General features: G+C 46.7%; 1 protein-coding gene across 1 annotated transcript in view; it reads left to right on the forward strand.

Moving 5' to 3' along the window:
- ABHD2 (abhydrolase domain containing 2, acylglycerol lipase) overlaps positions 1-19,754 on the forward strand; it is a 331,643-nt gene that overhangs the window by 263,214 nt on the left and 48,675 nt on the right. The window contains exon 9 of the mRNA XM_086958131.1: positions 18,636-18,720. Within this exon, the coding sequence (XP_086814257.1) occupies positions 18,636-18,720 (85 nt within the window). The remainder of the gene's footprint in view (positions 1-18,635; positions 18,721-19,754) is intronic.

Below are 19,754 nucleotides of genomic sequence, written 5' to 3' on the forward strand. Positions count from 1 at the left end.
AAAGACAATTCATGAATGTTAGAACTGGGGGTCTCTAGTTGGCAGAGGTAGGTACCACTGTCCAAATAGGGACCCTTGCTTCTAGTCAGGGCAAGGAGATAACCCTCTTAGATAGCCCCTGCTCGCCCTCTAGGTAGCTTGGCCTGGGCAGTCTAGGATAACCAGAGGCAATGCGTAAAGTATTTGTACCAACACTCACCGTAACACAGTGAAAACACCACAAACTGATACCACAACAGTTTAGGAAAATAAAGATATTTATTCTAAACTACACAAGACCAAAACGTCAAAAATCCAACATACAGTTCAAGGATATGGTTTCAAAAGAGTTCTTCAGGTTGTAATCAAAGTTCTTTAAGTTGCGATCAAATAATCCACAGATGCGTGAAAAGTTCACAGTTGCGTCACGTTTACTCACAGTACCTTTTAGTTGCAACAAAGTTCCACAAGCAGGAAGCTGGTGCGGTGGAAACAAGCGATGCGTTACTCCTGAGACCCTGGGGAGGCGATGCGAATGCCCCGCTGCAGCAGCGGGCGTGTTGCGACGATTCCGGTCTGTTTGGGGAGGAAGGCCGCTTGCGTAGATTCCGGTGCGTAGGTTCCGTGGGAAGTCTGTTCTCGCAAAGGCACGATGCGATGATCTCGTAGGGACTGCGATGATATCCGGGGCGACGATGCGCGGTCCAACGGTGATCCTCTCTCTCGCAGCTCCTCGATGTGATGGTTCTGCGACGATGTTCGTAGCGACGTGATGCGGTCCGCAAGCAAGCGGTGCGGCAATCTCACCCAGACGACAGGCTCTGCGACGACACTCGCAGCGATGTTCGATTCTCCCGCACCGGGTCTGGTGCGCCCCGCAAACGAAGGGTGCGACGGCTCTGGCAGCGGCGTCAGGCGCTTCGCCGATCTCTACCTTCGTAGCGGCGGGAAACTTCTCGCATTGTCGGGGATGCGCTCCGCAAGCGAGCGATGCGACACTTTTCAGCTTCAAAAGTCTCTCAAGCTTAGTTTCAAGTTTCCCAGCTCAGGTTCGACTTCTAGAGGCCCCACAACTGGATCAAGCACTCTCAGAAGGACAGAACTCTCTCAGCAGAGTTCAGGGAGACTGGGGGTGAAGTCCTTTTGTTCCTGGGACTTCGGAAACAGGGAGCCAGCTCTTCTCAGGCCCTTGGAGATTCCTTACAAGACAGGGGACACAGCTCACAGCAAAGTCCTTCCCCTCTCCTTGGCAGCAAAGCAACAGCAGGTCAGTCCAGCAGAGCAACAGCAGGACAGTCTTCCTTCTTCCACGTCAGCTTTCTCCTTGGCAGAGGTTCCTTCTTGATTTCCAGGATGATCTAATTTTCTGTTGTCAGGGGTCCTGTACTTATACCCCTAAAGTCTTAGTTCTCTCTGTGCATGTGGGCCCTGAGCCCGGTCTGAACCAGTTCTGGGTGGATCCTGAGCACTTTGCTTTGCTGGCTGCATCTTTCCTTTCAGAGTGAGGGGCAGGGTCCTCAGCCGCCCAGCAGGAGGTGGAGCCAGCATTGTGGTAGGCAGGCACAGCCCTATTCAGCCCAGGTGCTAACTCCTCCCACCACTCAGGTTGCAATGGCATTCATTCAGCCTAGTGCTGACTCATCCAGCCTCTGGGGGAATTCCCCAGCCCCTGTCACTCACAAACCAGACAGTCAATACACAAACAGTCCCAGGCACACAGAAGGGTCAGACAAGAGAACAGCAGCTTTCTAAAAGTGCTGTTCTCAAACGCAGGATTTAAAATCCACCTTTCCTAAAAGATGTATTATTAAATTCTGAGTTCAGGGATACTAGATACTTATGTCCTATCTTGTTCCTATGGGAAGAAATGCTGTTAACCACTGTAGCCAGCATCCCCCATGTTAACCTATGGAGCAGGATAGCCTTACAATAGTGAAAAACGAAAATGGCTGTAATTCACTACCAGAGCATGTCACCTGCACTAGTACATGCTCTACCTTTCACATACACGGCACCCTGCCCAGGGGGGTACCTTGGGCCTTCCATAGGGGTGACTGATGTGCACGAAAAGGGAAGGGTTAGGCCTGGTCAGCGGGGACGCGGACCAGGAGGACATGGCAGTTCTAAACTGCCCGTAGGCGCTGCAGTGGCAGGCCCGAAACACCATTTTAGAGCTACTCCTGTGGGTGGCACAATCAGTGCTGCAGGCCCACTAGTAGCATTTGTCATCACCGGCCCTGGCACACCCCGTGCACTTTACTAGGGACTTCATGGTGATACAAATATGCCAAACATGTATATCCAATCATGATAACAATTTACATAGGGAGCACTTACACTCTGGCACTGTTCAGCAGTGGCAGAGTGTCCAGAGCATCTAAACCAGCAAAAACGAATCCAGCACAGCATCGAAAAATACAGGAGGCAGAGGCAAAAAGATAGGGGTAATCGCGCCAAAGATGTCAGGTCTAACAATGATCGTCTGGCTCAACGCCACGAGATGCAACACCACAGCGTCTCCGATCCGGACATCTGCGGCGAAGATTCGGATATCCAACACCCAACTGAAGGAGCCGAGGAAGAAGAACAGGTCTCCGTGTCCGAAGCAGACTCTGACATGGAAGAAGAACAGCACATCACTCCGGGTCAGTTTACCGTGAGTACTAACTCCCCCGTGCCCAGTGAACATAAGACAAAGGCTTAGGTACCGCCTTCGCCTTCGGGCTCCGGTCGGCACAGACCGAAAGTTTGACGCCCTGTCCTCCAGCCAGGCTAAGAAACATAAAGAGAAGCCTTCTGGCTTTGTCTCAAGCCGGCCCCATTCTGGTGCTGAATCAACACCCTTGGCACCGAAACATAAGTCAAAGCATACGCCAGCACCGAAGACTTTGGAACCAAAGACCCCGTACCTAAAGATTTGGCCTAAATCCTCCACACCTACAGGTTCGGAGCCGTAAGCATCCACGCCTAAAGGTTTGGAGCTGAAACTTCCAGTACCAAAACAGTCTGAGCCAAAATCGGTAACACTGAAAGGCTTGGAGCCGAACCCTACCAAGCACAAAGACTCTCAGCCAAAACCTTCCACACCAAAAGGATCGGAGCCGAAACCTTTGGCTCCAAAATCAACACAAAAAAGAAAAGGACACTCCAGCCAAAGAGCTTTTGGTCCGATGAACAAAAAAGACTTGTCATTAACCCTCTAACAGGTCATATTCATGCCACTCTGCCCAAGAAACTGAAGATTGATCTATCAGAGGACCCTCCAATACCTCTCAAGAAGAAGGACATGGGTCCTCCTCCTAATCCTAATTTGCTTACCTCACCAACAAATTCACCAACACATCCTCTTTCACCTACCACACAGGAAGATGATGATGTGGATGGGGATACAGACAGAGAACAGGACATACCACAAGATCATATTATACCACAAGACACTGACCCTTGGGAAAATTATGACAAGGAACCAGATACAGAAACCAACCCTGACCTGTATCCCTCTAAACCCTCTCCACCTGCCGATAACATTGGCTTTGTTCAGCTCATTAATAGAGCGGCCCAATATATTGGTGTGGAACTCCATAAAGAGCCTTTGGATGAGGACTTCCTTGTTGAAACACTTACCTATTCACAAAGGTCTTCTCATACTTTACCTTTGCTAAAAGGCATGTTAAAGCACACAGATAAGGTATCCTGAGACCCAGTTATAGCAAGAATACTCACACCCAGAGTAGACAAGAAATATAAGCCTGCTCCTGCTGATCCTGCTTACATCAAAGGTCAGTGTCCTTTGGACTCTCTTGTAGTCTCTAACGCTTGCAGTAGAGCTAACTCTCAGACCACAGGTGAGGCACCCCCTCCTGACAAGGAGTACAAACTCATTGATGCCTCCGGTAAGAGAGTAGCCCCGGCTGCAAATTACTTGCATATCGCAAACGCTCAGGCATTACCAGCACACTATGATAGGGCTCATTACGATGAGTTAGAACAAGTAGCGCAACACGTACCTAATCAGTACAAAGCAAAGGCTAATGACCTAATCCAGGAAGGCAAACTCATCACTAACACTTTGATTAAATGTGCACTAGATGCAGCAGACACAGCAACTTGTGCAGTAAATATTAGCGTGCTACTGTGCAAACACACATTGCTTAGGATTTCAGGATTTAAACAAGAGGTACAATCCTCCATACTTAAACCTTTAATAAGGAACATATTTTCGTACCAGTTGTAAAAATGAAAAAAGACACTGAAGTCTATGGGGGATTTACAGTTACCTACTAACAGCTGTTCCTTTTGCTGCTCCTTTTAAAGGTGGCTCAAAGACAGCGTCCACAGAGAATACCTCTTCCTGTTACAAAGGGAATAATCAATCCACCTTCCCCGAAGGTTATTTTCGAGGAATTTCTAGAGGGAACAATAATAGGGGAAGAGGCAAGGGCAACTCCACCCGCACTTTCCCCACAAATAATCGGTGACTTCCCTCTGCTACTCCCCGATCCTTCCACACCTGTCTGGGGACGTCTCTCACAATTCCTGCCTGCCTGGAACTCAATCATCTCAGACAAGTGGGTCCTATAAAATATCCACTGTGGTTACTGCCTGGAGCTTACAAACCTTGCCCCAACTATTCTTCCGAAACCATGTACAATGTCACCAGACATCTCACTCACCTAAAGCAAGAGGTTCTCTCAGTATTGGAGAAACATGCAATAGAACCAGTTCCATTGCAGCATCAAGGGACAGGAGTTAACTTTCTGTACTTCCTAATCCCCAAAAAGGACGCCTCTCTCAGGCCTATATTAGACCTCAGACAGCTAAATCTCTACATTCAATCAGACCACTGCTACATGATCACAGTCCAACGGGTGCTTCCACTACTTCAACAGGGCGACTTTCTATCCATTTAAAGGACGCCTACTTTCATCTTCCCATTAACCCAGCTCACAGAAAATATCTCAGGTTCATGGTGGATGGACATTACCAATTCAAAGTTCTCCCGTTTGGGGTAGCTACAGCACCCACAGTTTTCACCAAGAGTCTGGCAGTAGTGGCAGCTCGTTTAAGAAGCCAACACATTCACGTCTTCCTTTACCTGGACGACTGGCTAATAAAAACCAGATCACAACACAGCTGTATACATCATACTCACTAAACAGTTCAGCTGCTTAACGACTTAGGATTCTCTGTAAACCTCACCAAGTCTCACCTCCAGCCATCCAACATGCAACAATACCTAGGAACCACCATAAACATTTGCAAAACTCTAGCATACACCAACTCAGTCAGGATACGCAACATGGAAAATCTGAAATCCCAATTTCAGCCCCAACACACATTACGAGCCCGAGTGTTCATGCAAATAATAGGCACAATGGCCTCTTGCATTCTCATCGTTCCTTACTCAAGACTTTGAATGTGTCCCTTACAGGTATGCTTAGCACAATAGAATTATAAATAAAGTTTTCAGCATGACAGTAACTCACTCTGGTGGAGGATTTTTAGAACCTGAATATTTCTTTAAAAATCAGGCTCCATCTATGCACACTTTTTTTTAACCCAAGGGTGTGGAGTCAACGGGATGCACTGGGCCTCCTAGGCTACATTATTTTTTTACAAAATGAACAATTGTGTAAACGGGTCTATCAAGCAGGCACATTAATCATAGACCATACTATTGTTAATCTCTCCCCTTAAGAATCTGCGACGGAGTCCTGAGGAAGGCGCAAGACGAAACGTGCATAGCCAGAACATTACCCGCCAGTTTCATCATTGTGTAAAAAGAGAAAAAAATGAATGTGTATAGATAAGAGATGTTGTAGTGTAAATATTATTACATCAACAGTTGTATCAAGGAATGTAAGAGTAACAATCGGTATCAAAAGAATATGTACTAAGACAACCTCTTCTACATACAAAGGAAATGTTTATGATCAGAACAGATATCGATCTGTATGAAAAGAGTTTCTCGTTTTTATATAAGTTATCATATTGAATATAAAAAGAATATTTGGAAAAAAGATAATAAAATAAAATACATTGTTTTGATACAAGATTGTCATGTGCTGAAAATATATAACATATGGTCATATTAAGTTAATTGCTTAAATGTGTTTGTTAAAAGTTTTCACCTCAAGTAATTGCTTTACATAGAATGTGCCTGCAACATGTTTTCATCCACTTTGCCAAAGTGACTCTTTTGACAACACTTTTTTTTTTTAATAGCACGTTAGTGGAACCAGGCTCAAGGTCAGTTAACAGATCTGGTGTTGAATACACAAAACCTTTCCAAGGGGCGGCCATTTTTCGACCCGGTTCCACAAATAGTGCTAACAGCAGACGCATGTCTCACTGGTCGGGGAGCTCATCTTCAAAAATATACCATTCAGAGCATGTGGACCCTACAACAAAACAAACTCCACATAAACCATTTGGAGCTACTAGCAATTTTTCTTGCATTGAAAGCCTTTCAACTGCATCTAATAGGCAAAGCTGTCCTAGCTTGTACTGCAACATGTCAGCAATGTACTACATACAAAAACAGGGGAAGGACACACGCTTTACAGCTTTCACAACTAGTTCAAAGCATATGGAGATGTGTCATTCCTCAAAAAATATATCCTTGCAGAACACCTCCCAGGAGTAGAGAACCAAATTGCAGATCTGATCAGTTGCCAAAGACAACAGTGCCACAAATGGGAACTACATCCTCAAGTTCTCCTCTCATTCTTCCAGATGTGGGGCTACCCAGAAATAGATCTCTTTGCCTTACACCTCCACGCAAAATGCCCAAGCTTTGCCTCCAGGTATCCTCACCCATTGTCCAAAGGCTATGCCCTATAAATGAATTGGTCAGGAAAACTTGCTTACGCTTTTCCACCTCTCCCGCTAATTCCATTAGTGGTTCGGAAGGTCAAACAACATTCCCAGACAATGATCCTAGTTGCTCCAACATGGGCTTGACAACTATGGTTCACAACCCTGTCGGAACTACCAGTAGTTCCTCACCTAAAACTACACCTCTCTCCCAAGCTTCTCACTCAGAACCATGGACATCCAGATCCCAGTCAACTCAACCTTGCGATCTGGCACCTGAAATCTTAGAGTTTGGCTACCTCAATCTTCCACCAGACTGTATGAACGTCATTAAAGAGGCAGGACGTCCTACCACAAGAGGATGGTACGCAGCTAAGTGGAAACTGTTTGTAATTTACTATACAAACAATCTAATCAATCCACTAGATGATTCATTCCAAAACATCATTTGTTATCTATTTCACCGACAGCGTTCCAATTTGGCATATTCATCCATACGCTTACATCTTGCTGCAATAGTTGCTTGGTTACAAAACAGACCGCATTTGTCTTTGTTTTGAGTGCCCGCTATCAAAGCTTTTATGGAAGGACTCAAAAGAATCATTCCTCCTAGGCTTCCACCTTCCCCAGTGTAGAATCTTAATATAGTTCTTAATAGACTAATGGGTCCACCATTTGAACCTTTACACAAATGTGACCTACAGTTTCTCATCTGGAAAGTAGCCACCTTATAGCCATCACATCTCTTAGAAGAGTTAGTGAGCTACAGGCTTTAACCATACAAGAACCATTTTTGCAAATGCACCAAAACAAAGTGTAGGACTATTCCCAAATGTTTACCTCTAGTAATCTCTACATTCCATATCAACCAGTCTGTTGAGTTACCCGTGCTGTTCCCTCAACCAGACTCCGTGGCAGAGCGTGCTCTTCACACATTAGATATCAAAAGAGCCATACTATTTATATTGAGAGAACTAAACCCTTTAGGAAAACAAAACCACTATTTGTTGCTTTTGCACCACTGTATAAAGGCAATTGCATATCAAAAGCAGGTATTGCACGGTGGATAGTTAAATGCATTCAAACATGCTACATTAAAGCTAAACGCACATTAACAATTCCCCCTAGCGCGCACTCTACATGCAAACTGGGGGCTTCTTTGGCATTCTTAGGGAATATACCATTAGATGACATCTGCAAGGCAGCAACATGGTCTACACCACACACATTCACAAAGCACTAGTTTGTAGATGTGTTAGCAAGGCAACAAGCTAGTGTGGGCCAGGCAGTGTTACGAACACTATTTCAAACCACTGCAACCGCTACAGGTTAGCCACCACTTGGGAAATAACTGTTCTGTAGTCTATGCTGAAGCATATGATCTACAGCTCATATACCTCGAACGGAAAATGCTACTTACCACAGAATACATCGGTTCATGGCATTTAGAGCTGTAGATTCATATGCGCCCACCCGCCTCCGGGAACCTTTTTCTGTTGCAGTATTATCTTACTTACATACATTATACATGGACATGTCTTAAGTACTCTTACTAACTCTCATGATGGAGTCGATGCCCATACAGACTATCACCGAAAGGAGGAGTCGCCTACCTACTGACTGGAAAGACTTCTTTGAAGAAAAGCAAAGTGCAAACATCCGGACCCAACACCAGATGGTGATCTATGCTAAAGCATATGAATCTGCAGCTCTATATGCCAAGAACAGATGCATACTGTGGTAAGAATTGGCTTTTGTAGTTTGGTTTGCCCTGTTCCCATCATGCACTGGGACAGGAACAGACTAATTTGCATACAGCCAGGTTCTGAAACTGGGATGGTGCAGTGAGCTAAAAACGGTGTTGGATCTAGCCCTGATCTTTTGACTGGGTGAGAGCTTTCTGCTTAATTCAGAGACTCTGTCCCTCACCACACCTTGTTGTAAATACTGTGGTAAGTAGCATTTTACTTTTTGGGAAAGTTTTGAGCAGATTTGTCAAAACTTGTAGTAAAAACAATCAATCAAGCATTTGCAGACCACACTACTCACCCGCGAGGGCCTCAAGGTGCTATGTGGGTGAGGGGATAGAAGCTACTACTGCTTGAACAGCCAGGTCTTGAAGTCTACTGAAGGTCAGCTGGATGCAGGTGGATGGGGAGGGTGCTCCAAGTCTTGACAGTGAGGGGGTAGAAGGATCTGCCGCCGGTGGTCGTTCGGTGGATGCGTGGAGCAGTGGTGAGGGCGAGGTCAGCGGAGCGAAGCTGGCGGTTGGGAGTTTGAAGGTGAGTTGTTAGAGGTATGTTGGTCAGACGTTGGTCAGACGTCTTGGAGTGCTTTGTGAGCATGGGTGAGGCGTTTGAAGGTGATCCTCTTGTTGACTGGGAGCCAGTGCATGTCTCTCGTGGGCAGTGATGAGTCCAGGATGAGCCCCAGGTTGCGTGCTTAGTCGGTGGTTGTCGGCACAGCTCCCAGCGAGGCCGGCCACCAGGAGTTGTCCCAGGCGGAGAGGGTGGGATCGAGGATGAGAACCTCTGTCTTATCCAAGTTCAGTTCCAGGCGACTGTTCTTCATCCATTCTGCATTTGTGAGTGAAAGGATCACCTAGGTGTCGTCTGCGTATGAGACGATGTTGAAGTCGTGCGATCAGACGATGTTGGCGAGCGGTGACATGTAGACGTTGAAAAGGGTCGGGCTGTGAGGGATGATCCTTGGGGTACGCCGCATGTGATCTTGGTGGCTTTGGATTGGAATGGAGGGAGGCGGACTCTCTAGGTTCTGCCGGTGATGAAGGAGGTGATCCAGTCCCGGGCTTTGTTGCAGATCCCTGTGTTGTGGAGGCGTTTGCGAAGGGTGTGGTGGCATACCGTGTTAAAGACGGCTGAGAGGTCTAAGAGGATGAGGGCCACGGTTTCTCCAGGGTCCTGATGTCTTCGTGGCGGCCATGAGGGCGGTTTCGGTGCGTTCGTTGCTGCGGAATCCGGATTGGGACGAGTCCAGGGTGGTGGTCTCTTCGCGGAAGCGGGTCAGTTGTCTGACTATCTTCTCAATGACTTTCGCCGTAACGGGATCAGGGAGATGGGCCGGAAGTTCTTGAGGTCCTTTTGGTCTGCCTTGGGTTTCTTGAGTAGGGCATTAATCTCTGCATCTTTCCAGCTGTCCGGGAAGGTGGCGGTCTTGAAAGAGCTGTGGAAGATCTCCTGTAGTTGGTGTGCGATGATGGGGCTCGCTTTGTTGAAGGTGGGGTGAGGGCATTGGTCTGACTGTTAGCCGGAGTGGATGGTGTTCATGGTTTTGATGGTTTTTTCGTCGTTGACTTGGTTCCAGGAGAGCAGGAGGCCAGTGTGGCTGGAGGGTGGCAAATCTAAGGTGTAGGCGGCTGTCGGTGGGGGGGGGGTCTGAGAGTTGAAGCTGTTGTGGATCTTGCGGTGGAAGAAGGTGGCTAGAAAGTCTCAGAGGTCTTGTGACGGAGGGATGTCGTTAGAGTTGGAGCTGCGGATGGCGAGTTCCTTCATGATGTTAAAGAGCTCTTTGTTCTGTGTGCGTTGTTGTCAATGCGTTCCTTGAAGGAGGTCCTTTTGGCCGTTTGAATGAGTTGGTGATGCCTGTGGCTGTCGTTCTTGAGAGCTGCGTGCTTGTCCAGTGTCTGTTCGTGACGCCACTTCTTCTCGAGTCTTTGGCAGGTCTGCTTGGATGCCTGGGTCGATGGTGAACCTGATGGCCCTTCTATCGGAGTGCCTGTTAAAGGGTTTTTTTGATCGGGGCGAGAGTGTTGGCGCAGTCGTCGATCCATTACCTGAGGTTGCGGACGGCTTTGCCGTGTCGATGTGGTTGGTTGGTGGGTCTCGGGTGAGAGTGGTGATTAGCTGGTCTTGTTCCAGCTGTGGTGAGGGATTCGTGCGGGTGGTTGTGTACAGTGTTTTTGAAGGAGAAGTGGATGCAGTGGTGGTCGGTCCAGTGGAGTTCGGTGGTGTGGCTGAAGGTGACGTGGATACCGGCGGTGGAGTTGCGGTCGTTGGCATTCTCGAGATGGAAGTTCAGGTCTCAGAGGAGGATATAGTCTGTGGAGTCCGAGGCGTGCGAGTTGACAACGTCTGTGATGGAGTCGCTGAACTGTGGTCGGTAACCGGGGGGGTCTGTAGAGGAGGGTTTCTCTGAGGGTGGTGTTGGGATCAATGTGGATCTGGAAGTGCAGGTGTACGGCGGTGCTAAGGGTGTCTTCCGTGTTGGTCAAGATTCTGAGAGTGTCCCTGTGGATGATGGCGATTCCTCTTCCTGGTCTGTTAGTGCGGTCCCTGCGGGTGATCTTGTAGCCATCCAGGATGGCTATGGCAATGTTGGGTGCCAATGAGGGGCTCATCCAGGTCTCCATCAGGAAGCCGACGTCCGGGAGGATGAGTGGAGCAAGTCCCAGAGTTCGATGGCATGCTTAGCAGGTGTTGAGTAGTATGCATCTGAGATGATTGTGGCCTGCCCTGGTGGGAGAGGCAGGTCATGCTGCTGTTCGCTGGCTGGTGTAAGCTCAGCTTCGGCAGGTGAAGTGCCTATGGGTGCGCTTCGGGGTGACCTGGAAGCAGGTGGGTGAACTGCCGGCATTGAGTGCGTGGAGGAGGGCGGCGTCGGGTGTCGTGGCTCTCGCAGAGGCCAGGGGGCGGGGCGCGGCGGGCGCAGACGGTGTTCCTTAGGCGCGGCTGCCATTAAGAAGGGCAGGTGGGAGGGAGGAGCAGCTGGGAGGCGGGAAGGAGGAGCTAATGGGCAAGTGAGGGGGCTGGGTCCGCAAGGGACGCAGCGGCGGGAAGGGGGAAATATGCAGAGTAGCAGGGACCAGAGATAGGAGAAAAGCAAAAGTGGCAGAGAGGAGCAAAAGAGGTGAAATGCAGTGAGAAACAACAAAAGTTAGGATAAAAGCGGCAGGCAGGTGGGAGGGAAAGCAGATCAGAGGGCTGGCACGAACTTACGGCAGCAGTGAGGGTGGGTGGGCACCAACTGGTGTAGCTGTGCGGCGTGGGGAGCGACCTACCTGTAGACTGGGTCAAGCGTCGCTCAGGTCTAAAAAAAAAATACATTTTTAGACCATTTTCAGCAGAACAGCATACATGTTTCATTATCAGTTCACTTTCAGGAAAATTCTTCAGGACACAGGACCACATTTCACCCTTTAAGTGCACCGGACCTGTAGATTAAAAAGAAATAAGAGGGGACAATGCATAGCATAGAGAATGCAAAAATCTTTAAAAACCGCACAGTGGGATTATCCCTGTCACTCATTTTGGTTAGGCCGGTGCACTTTACGGGGTATGGTTTTCAATCAGGAGTGCGGGCACTACAAATTAAAGATGTAGCACCGTGCTTTTTGCCACTCATTTGTAATTTTTTGTGTGCTTGTGAGGAAGAAGTTCTCCTCCATTCACGGGTATTCATAGTTAGTTGTTTTTTTTATGTGTACCATACACAAATAGTACTTTTTAGGTTACACACATACTACAACATTCTATCTGCACTTGTTTGTGTGTGGTTCCGTTCCCTAATACAGGAAAGTTGCTGATGATGAAAGGATGAGGAAGTTGGCGAGACCTTGTCAACTGCTCTTTGATGGCTGATTACATAAGGCACTTCCATTAGATACACTTTTGTTCCACGTATATGTAGGATTCACAACAATGCATACAACCTTTTTTTTTCCCTTTATTAAAATATACATAATTGATTGGTCATAGATATGCACTAGAACCTATCCACTTCAAAGTGAGAAGTGGGTGACCCAAAAAGTATCTAATTGATTTTTGACGTGTGACTAGGGCTTCTTTTGTGTTAAGTCGAAGAAGAAACATAAAACATCCAAGTAGACATCTGCCCTTTCTTGCTGCTCTTGTACAACTGAAACCCTAGGCCATGTCTGTTTCCAATTTTGAAAGCCTGAGACAAAGCCTCTGCTCATCTCAGACATATTTCCTAAGCATTTTGTTCAACTTTGAGAGCAGCTGTCTTGAAAAATCAACAAGTATCATGCCAAACAGGTAGTTAAATCGGGCGCCATTACCGTTTTGAGTGCCTGGATGTACCTTGTAGAGATAGGCTTAGGTGGGACTATTCCTTAAACTCCCATGTGGTTTTGGTCAACGAGAGATCCATATTTTCCTGAGGTGCTGCGAGAAGATCATTCTCAATCCGTATCCCCTGGTAGGCAATAGTGCCTTCCACCAATTTCATCTACCGGTTAAATGGGAATACTGCACTTCCCCCAGTTTATCGTGTGGCCTGAGAAATGACAGAAATCAGTAATCGATGTCAGCAATGCTGGGAAAGAGGTTTGCACCTTTGTCAGAAGCATAAGGATGTTGTCCGCATAGAACAACCATTTTATTGTGCCTGCTGCTGTAAATATGCTGGTTAAATGGGAATACTTTGCACTTCCCAGAGTTTATCTTGTGGTCTTAGAAACGACAGCAATCAGTAATTTTATTGTGCCTGCTGCTGTAAGTATGCCAAAAATTTGTGAGGTTGTCTGTATTCTTATCGCCACAGACTGCAGGGCAAGTAGAAAGAGAAGGAGCGAGAGGGGTCACTCCTGTCACATTCATCTGGTATTGGTGAACCAGTCTGATAGGAAACTGTTGCTGTTGATCTAAGCAGATGGATAGTTATAAAAGAGCTTGATGAGATGTAGAAAATGCTCCCGAAAGCCAACTTTCAGGAGTGTACGAAAGAGATGGTGTAGTTCAATTTGATCAAAGGTGCCTCGTCATCAAGGGAGATCGTGACTTGCTTTCCCCATCTACTCTTGGCCTGCTGAATAATGTGGGAGAGTAACGCCATGTGGTAAAAAGATACCCTGGGCACAAAACACATCTGAGATGTATGAACTGAACCGGCAGAGGGAAAACCTCGAACAGTGTGGATAGCACCTGTCCAGTACATTCATATCCCCATTAATCAGCAAGATTGGTGTGTAACTATGTAGAGGTGTGGGTCTTTGTGTAGCTTGAGAAAAAGAATGATTGTTGCTGAGTTGAATTCCGGTTATACACTTTTGCCAGCAGTGGTGCCAGAAGCTGGACATTGATTTTATAAAATTCAATGGGGAAGCTATTGTCATGTTGCTCTACATGTAGGCAAGCACTTTATGGCCTTTTATTTCTTTTGACATGTCAAATTCCAGCGTAGCGCAAGCCTCCTCCATTAAGCTGGGAAGGGCAGGCTATAAAAAAGGGAAGTTCCAGTGGGGATGATTCAGCTCCAGTTTGAGCCAGGTATTCTCCTGTAGTATGTTGTTGATCAGTGAGTAGACTGTGGCATGACCCGCTCGGAGTTCGCCTACTTGAGCTGTTGGACCAGCCCCCTGCCAACTTTTTTACCAAACTGTCAGGCTCCATGGTAGGAGGGGGAGTGTGCATATGTGTGGGGTGTAGGCCAAATACGGCCTCCAAAAAAGCAGTTGACGGAGGGCATTCGCATTGGATGTGGGCTTAGCCCTCCCAGGTTCAGCATGAGCAACTGAGATGGAGGACACAACAGGGGTATGTATATAGCCCTAAGGGACTTGGCCTAATGCAGGTGGCTATGATGGAGCCACTCTGTCTGTGTCCAAGAAAAGTTTTTCCAGAAGAGGCGAGGTGGGGTTGTGGGAAGAAGATGGCGGTTTCCAATGCAAAGCATCACTCAGGCTCGAGGGGTCCCAATCCAAGATGCTGTGTGGGGCTATTGAGATCCCCCACAAGATGGCCCAAGCAACAGTTTGGGGGGGGGGGGGGGGGGGGGGGGGGGGGGGGGAGAGAGTCAAGGCAAATTGATGCCAGTCACCACCATCCGCGGGCTCCATGTGACTGCACACTACAAGTTGGTGGTAGCAGGGGGATTGCCTGTGGTGAGCTTATCACGAGCAGCATCAGCACCCAGCAATCTCCGCAGTGACAGGCTTAGTCTCTTCGTCAGGCAGCATAGGAATCTGCCACAGCACGTTTCGGCATCATAAGCCCAGTTGCATCCAGCTCCGTCCTGTGGGTCCACAAGCTTGGTGAGTGGGCTGGCAGGCACGGTGGTGTGCCTCATGATACAGGGGTTTCAGGGACCTGGATGACGATTGGTAAAGCAGCCAGTGCGCCCTGCTGTGGCTCTTCATGTCGGGCGTAGCAGAGCTGTCTTAGAGGGCCACCATCTTTCTCAGAACTTAGCTCAGCCCTCCACCCCTATGCCCAACTTTTAAATACCGTACACGCTGCTGTATGGGCAGTAAGACGTACTTAGGGGTGGCCTATTAATATTTTAAAAGAAGGTTTAGACTTGCCAAAATGATTTATTTTGACATTGACAATTGCAGCTTAAAAGCTGCTTTAGCCAATCTGCAGTGGTAGGCATGATGCCATGTTTTTCACAGTCAGTGCAGTGGATGGCACAATGGGTGCTTCAGTTTACTGATGATATGTAACTCACAGGTCTTGGGTAACCGTTGCACCATATTCTAGAGTCTTCTAGTTAAGTTCAATATGCCAGCTAGGGGTATACTAATGTCATCATGTTGAAGGGGTGAGTGCATGCACTTTACCGCTAGTTAGCAGCAGTAAAGTACACAGAATTCTACAGTCAGCAGAAACAGTCAAGGCAAAAATAGACAATGCAGAAGATGGGCATTTCCTACACTGTTTAGTCATTTGATTAGTCACTGGATGTATATGTTTTGCACCTAACAAATTTAATGCACACATGTATTATGTACTCTGTGTTCAATGTACGTGCCCATGGGGAGAAAGAGAATGGCAAGGTTTCCCTTCATTTTTAAGGTTGGGCCTGTGAGAGCATGGACTAGCGCATGCACCTGGTTTGTAAGACACTTTTGTTAACAAAAAGGGCTTGTTGCCCGCCCGTTACTTGTCATTTGTTGGTTTAGGTGGCACATTTCTTTCCAGCCTCACAATTGGCATAACATCTTTTATCTTCCTCTCAGTGGAGCAGGGACCAAGCACTTTTAGTGTCCTGCAAACAGAAGGTGTGTGACTGGCAGAAACGTTCTCAGCAGGACAAACAAAATTGCAAAGATTTTTTTTCTATAGTTACATTTCTTTTATTTTGCCAAGTCCTCTTTTCTCACTTCTCACTCATGCTTTGTTTGATTTTGCTTGTGGGCGCTATTCTCAAAAGATGAGGATTATTTTATCGCAAAGTGACTTTTTTATGTACATCAAATTGATCATCACCCACTCATCATTATTAATTCAGAATGTTATCTTTCTTCGACTAGCACAAGATATAATTTTTTTTTTCTTTTCCTAGTTAGATACAGTATATTATCTAAATAGATACAATATTCTTCAGGCTTGTTGTGTGTTGATTAATTTCTTTTATTGAAAAATGTACAAAATATTTCCAACAGCCTAGCTGATGTGTTTCGTCCCCTCTCCCGGAACTTCTTCAGGGCTTAATCAAATCCCAATGGTGTTTCACAATGATCCGTTCACATTAGTTAATTCAAGAGAATCCTTAGCATTTAAGAAAAAGTAAATTGTCTCCAAATAAATACAGAGCAGGATTGTCCAAATTCTTCTAGTTATGGCCCATGTTGGGCAGATGCACCTAAGCAGTTATTTTCTTCGCTCGGCCGTCGTCGTCGGGGTGAATTCTTTACGTGTAATATCTGAAATTATGCTTTCATACATAATCTTGCAGTACACCGCACCTCACCCCACTCAATCCAACCCAGACCAATCCAGTCCACCCCTCTCCAGTCCAAACGCTAATCCAATCCACCCTCCTCCTAACTCACCCCACTCCAATTTGCCCCAATCGAAAACAATCTGCTCCAATCCAAAACAATCTGCCCCACTCCAATGCTCTGCACTATAATCTGCCCCACTCCAATTCAAAACCATCTGCCCCACTCCAAAACAATCTGTTCCATTCCAATCTGCCCGACTCCAATACAATATGCCCCACTCCAATCTGCCCCAATCCAGTCTAAAACAATATGCCCCACTCCACTCTAAAGCAATTTCCTCCACTCCAATCTGCCCCACTCCGAAACGATGTGTCCCACTCCAGTCTGCCCCACTGCAATCCAGAACAATATGCTCCACTCCAGTCCAAACATTCTGCCCTACTCCAATCCAAACCAATGTGCTGCTCTCCAATGCGTTGCACTCCAATCTGCCCCTCTCCAATCCAAAACCATCTGCCCCACTCCAGTCTGCCCGCTGCAATCCAGAACAATTTGCTCCAATCCAAACCAATCTGCCTCACTCCAATTCTCCCCTTTCCAATCAGCCCCACTCATCCCAATTCAACCTACTCCAATCAACTACACTCCACACCAATCCAATCTACCCCACTTCAATCAAGTCCACCTCACCCCAATCCTAACCACCCCACTCCTTCCACAAACCACCCCAATCCAGTCCACCCCACCCCAGTCCAAAACAACCCGCCCAACTCCAATCTGCCCCACTCCCATCCCAAAAAATCTGCCCCACTCCAATTCAAAATAAAGAGCCCCACACCAATCCAAACAAATTTCCCCCACTGCAATCCAAAACAATCCGCCCCACTCCACTCCATCTCACCCCACCCCAATCCACCTCACCCTAATCCGCCCCACTCCAATCTGCCCCACTCCCATCCAAAACAATCTGCCCGCACTCCAATCGAAAATAATCTGCCCCACTCCAATCCCAAGCAGTTTCCCCCACAGCAATCCAAAACAATCCCCCCACTCCAGTCCACCTCACCCCACCCTAATCCAATCCACCTCACCTCACCCCAATCCATCCTACTCTAATCCAATCCACCTAAATTGAATGCACCCCGCATTCCAGTCCACTCAACCCAGTTCACCCCACCTCAATCCAATTTAATCCACATCACTCCAATCCACTCCAGTGCAATTCATCTCACTCCATTTTACCCCACTCTAGTCCAGTCCACCCTACTCCAATCCACCCCACACCACCCCTCTACTCTAGTCCAGTCTACCCCAATCCATCCCACCCCACTCCAATCTAATCCAGTCCACCCTATTCAACTGCAGTCCAATGCACCAAACTCTACTCCTTTCCACCCCACCCCTCCCCACTTCAGTTCTCCCCACTCAGTCCAACCCATCCAGCCGACCACACTCCAGTCTACTTCACTTCAATCTAATTTACCACTCCAATCCACCCCACTCTAATCCATCCCCCTTCAGTCCAGTCGAATCCACCCACTTCCATCCAATCTAATTCACCCCACTATAAACCACCGTACACCAATACAAACTATCCTAGTCCAATCCACCCCACACCAAACTAATCTGATCCACTTCACTGCAGACCTTTCCAATCCAATCCTACTCACCCCATTTCAGTCCACCACACTCCAATTTACCCCATCCAGTACACCCACTCCTATCCACATCACTCCACTCAATCCAACCCACAGTGCCCCAATCGAATCCACCCCAATATACTCCAATCCATTCCACCCACTACCTCAATCCGCTTTAACCCACTCCACCCTATTTCACTCCACTATATGCCTCCTCAGTCTACGGCACTCTCTGCCACTGAACTCTATGCCCCTCTACTTAAACTCTACGACACTCTTCTCCAATAAATTCAGTCTGACACTCTACTCCCCCACTCCACACTAGGACACTCCCCACCACTAACTTCATTAGCCATGAACAGCCACACTGGTGTACACCATGGCGAAACACATTGTCAAAGGTCAGTAGCTCTTGTATACGCGAGACCTATTTTCTTTGCCAATACTTGTTATTCTTATCAGTGATTCCATTTCTGAAGGTTCATAAATCTGTTTTAACCAAAGTATTCTAAGCATCTTGCTCATCTTTGCACCATTTTGTTCTTCTTATATAGATCCACGTTCCGCTCATGCTGGTTAATGCTTCGGATGACCCTCTGGTACATTATAGTTTGCTGTCTATTCCAAAAACACTTGCAGGTTTGTGTGAATTGAACTATTTTTGTGTTGTTGAATTTCATATACAATATTTGAGTTATGATTTTAAATTCCTCTTTATAAACATGTGGATGAACCTCTTTTTAAATTTAAAAAATGTTTACAATGTGCACATCATTTTAGATTAGAATATATTGGATGTGTGATGCAATGTTCATCACTTTATTGACCTTTAGGACTCTTGTCCTGGATCTATTTCTCATTCTCGATCATGCCCAACGTGAGCTCAGCTACAAACCTCCATCTGCCATTATATTCTATTTTCTTGGTTATACATGCTGTTTGTCCTCCGAGTACTGCTCACAGAAGAAAATAAATACTTTTTGTAACAGCGGATCATGAAACCACAGCTGGTTTAGGTGTGATTAGGATTCGAAAATATGGCAGGTTCATGCTGTTGTTGACCCAGTCATTTCCCATAGTGCAGTCTGCTTACCTAATAGCTAACGATAGTGTGCCACTGAGCTCGAAATACTAAACATATATTTTTACTGACCAGACACAGGGAAGTTATTCCCATTTATTCTTGATTTTTTGGAAGCACAATGGATTTTTAAAAAGAAGACTGACTTTTTGATAGCCAATAACTGAGACTTACTTCTCCAGTGCCACAATTCCATAAAATGGTCAGCCTGGCAGACCAATTGCATTGTCACAATTATGTTACAATTCCTTCAGTCCTAACTATCAAAATAAAAATGAATGACTTTTCTGAATGTTACACAGAATGTCTCATCACTGCTAAAGGAGCTTGCATTTAACCCAGTTAGATTAAACCTCTTAGGCCTAGATGTTGAGGCATTGTATTTTATTATCCCCTTAGAAGATATCGGAACACAAGGTGTGCCGATTGGCCATATCAAACTCCTATATCATAGGTTACTCGGTGCACAGACCGAGCTGTCACGAAAAAAACGATGTTGCTTCCAGAAAGATTAAATGGGCTGAACTTCAATGGGCAACACCTTTGCACCAAGTCTGGCAAATTTGTGTGTGCATTCTTTTGAAGCGGACAG

Source organism: Lissotriton vulgaris, chromosome 2_1 (genome assembly GCF_964263255.1).
Source record: "Lissotriton vulgaris chromosome 2_1, aLisVul1.2, whole genome shotgun sequence".
NCBI lineage: Eukaryota > Metazoa > Chordata > Amphibia > Caudata > Salamandridae > Lissotriton > Lissotriton vulgaris.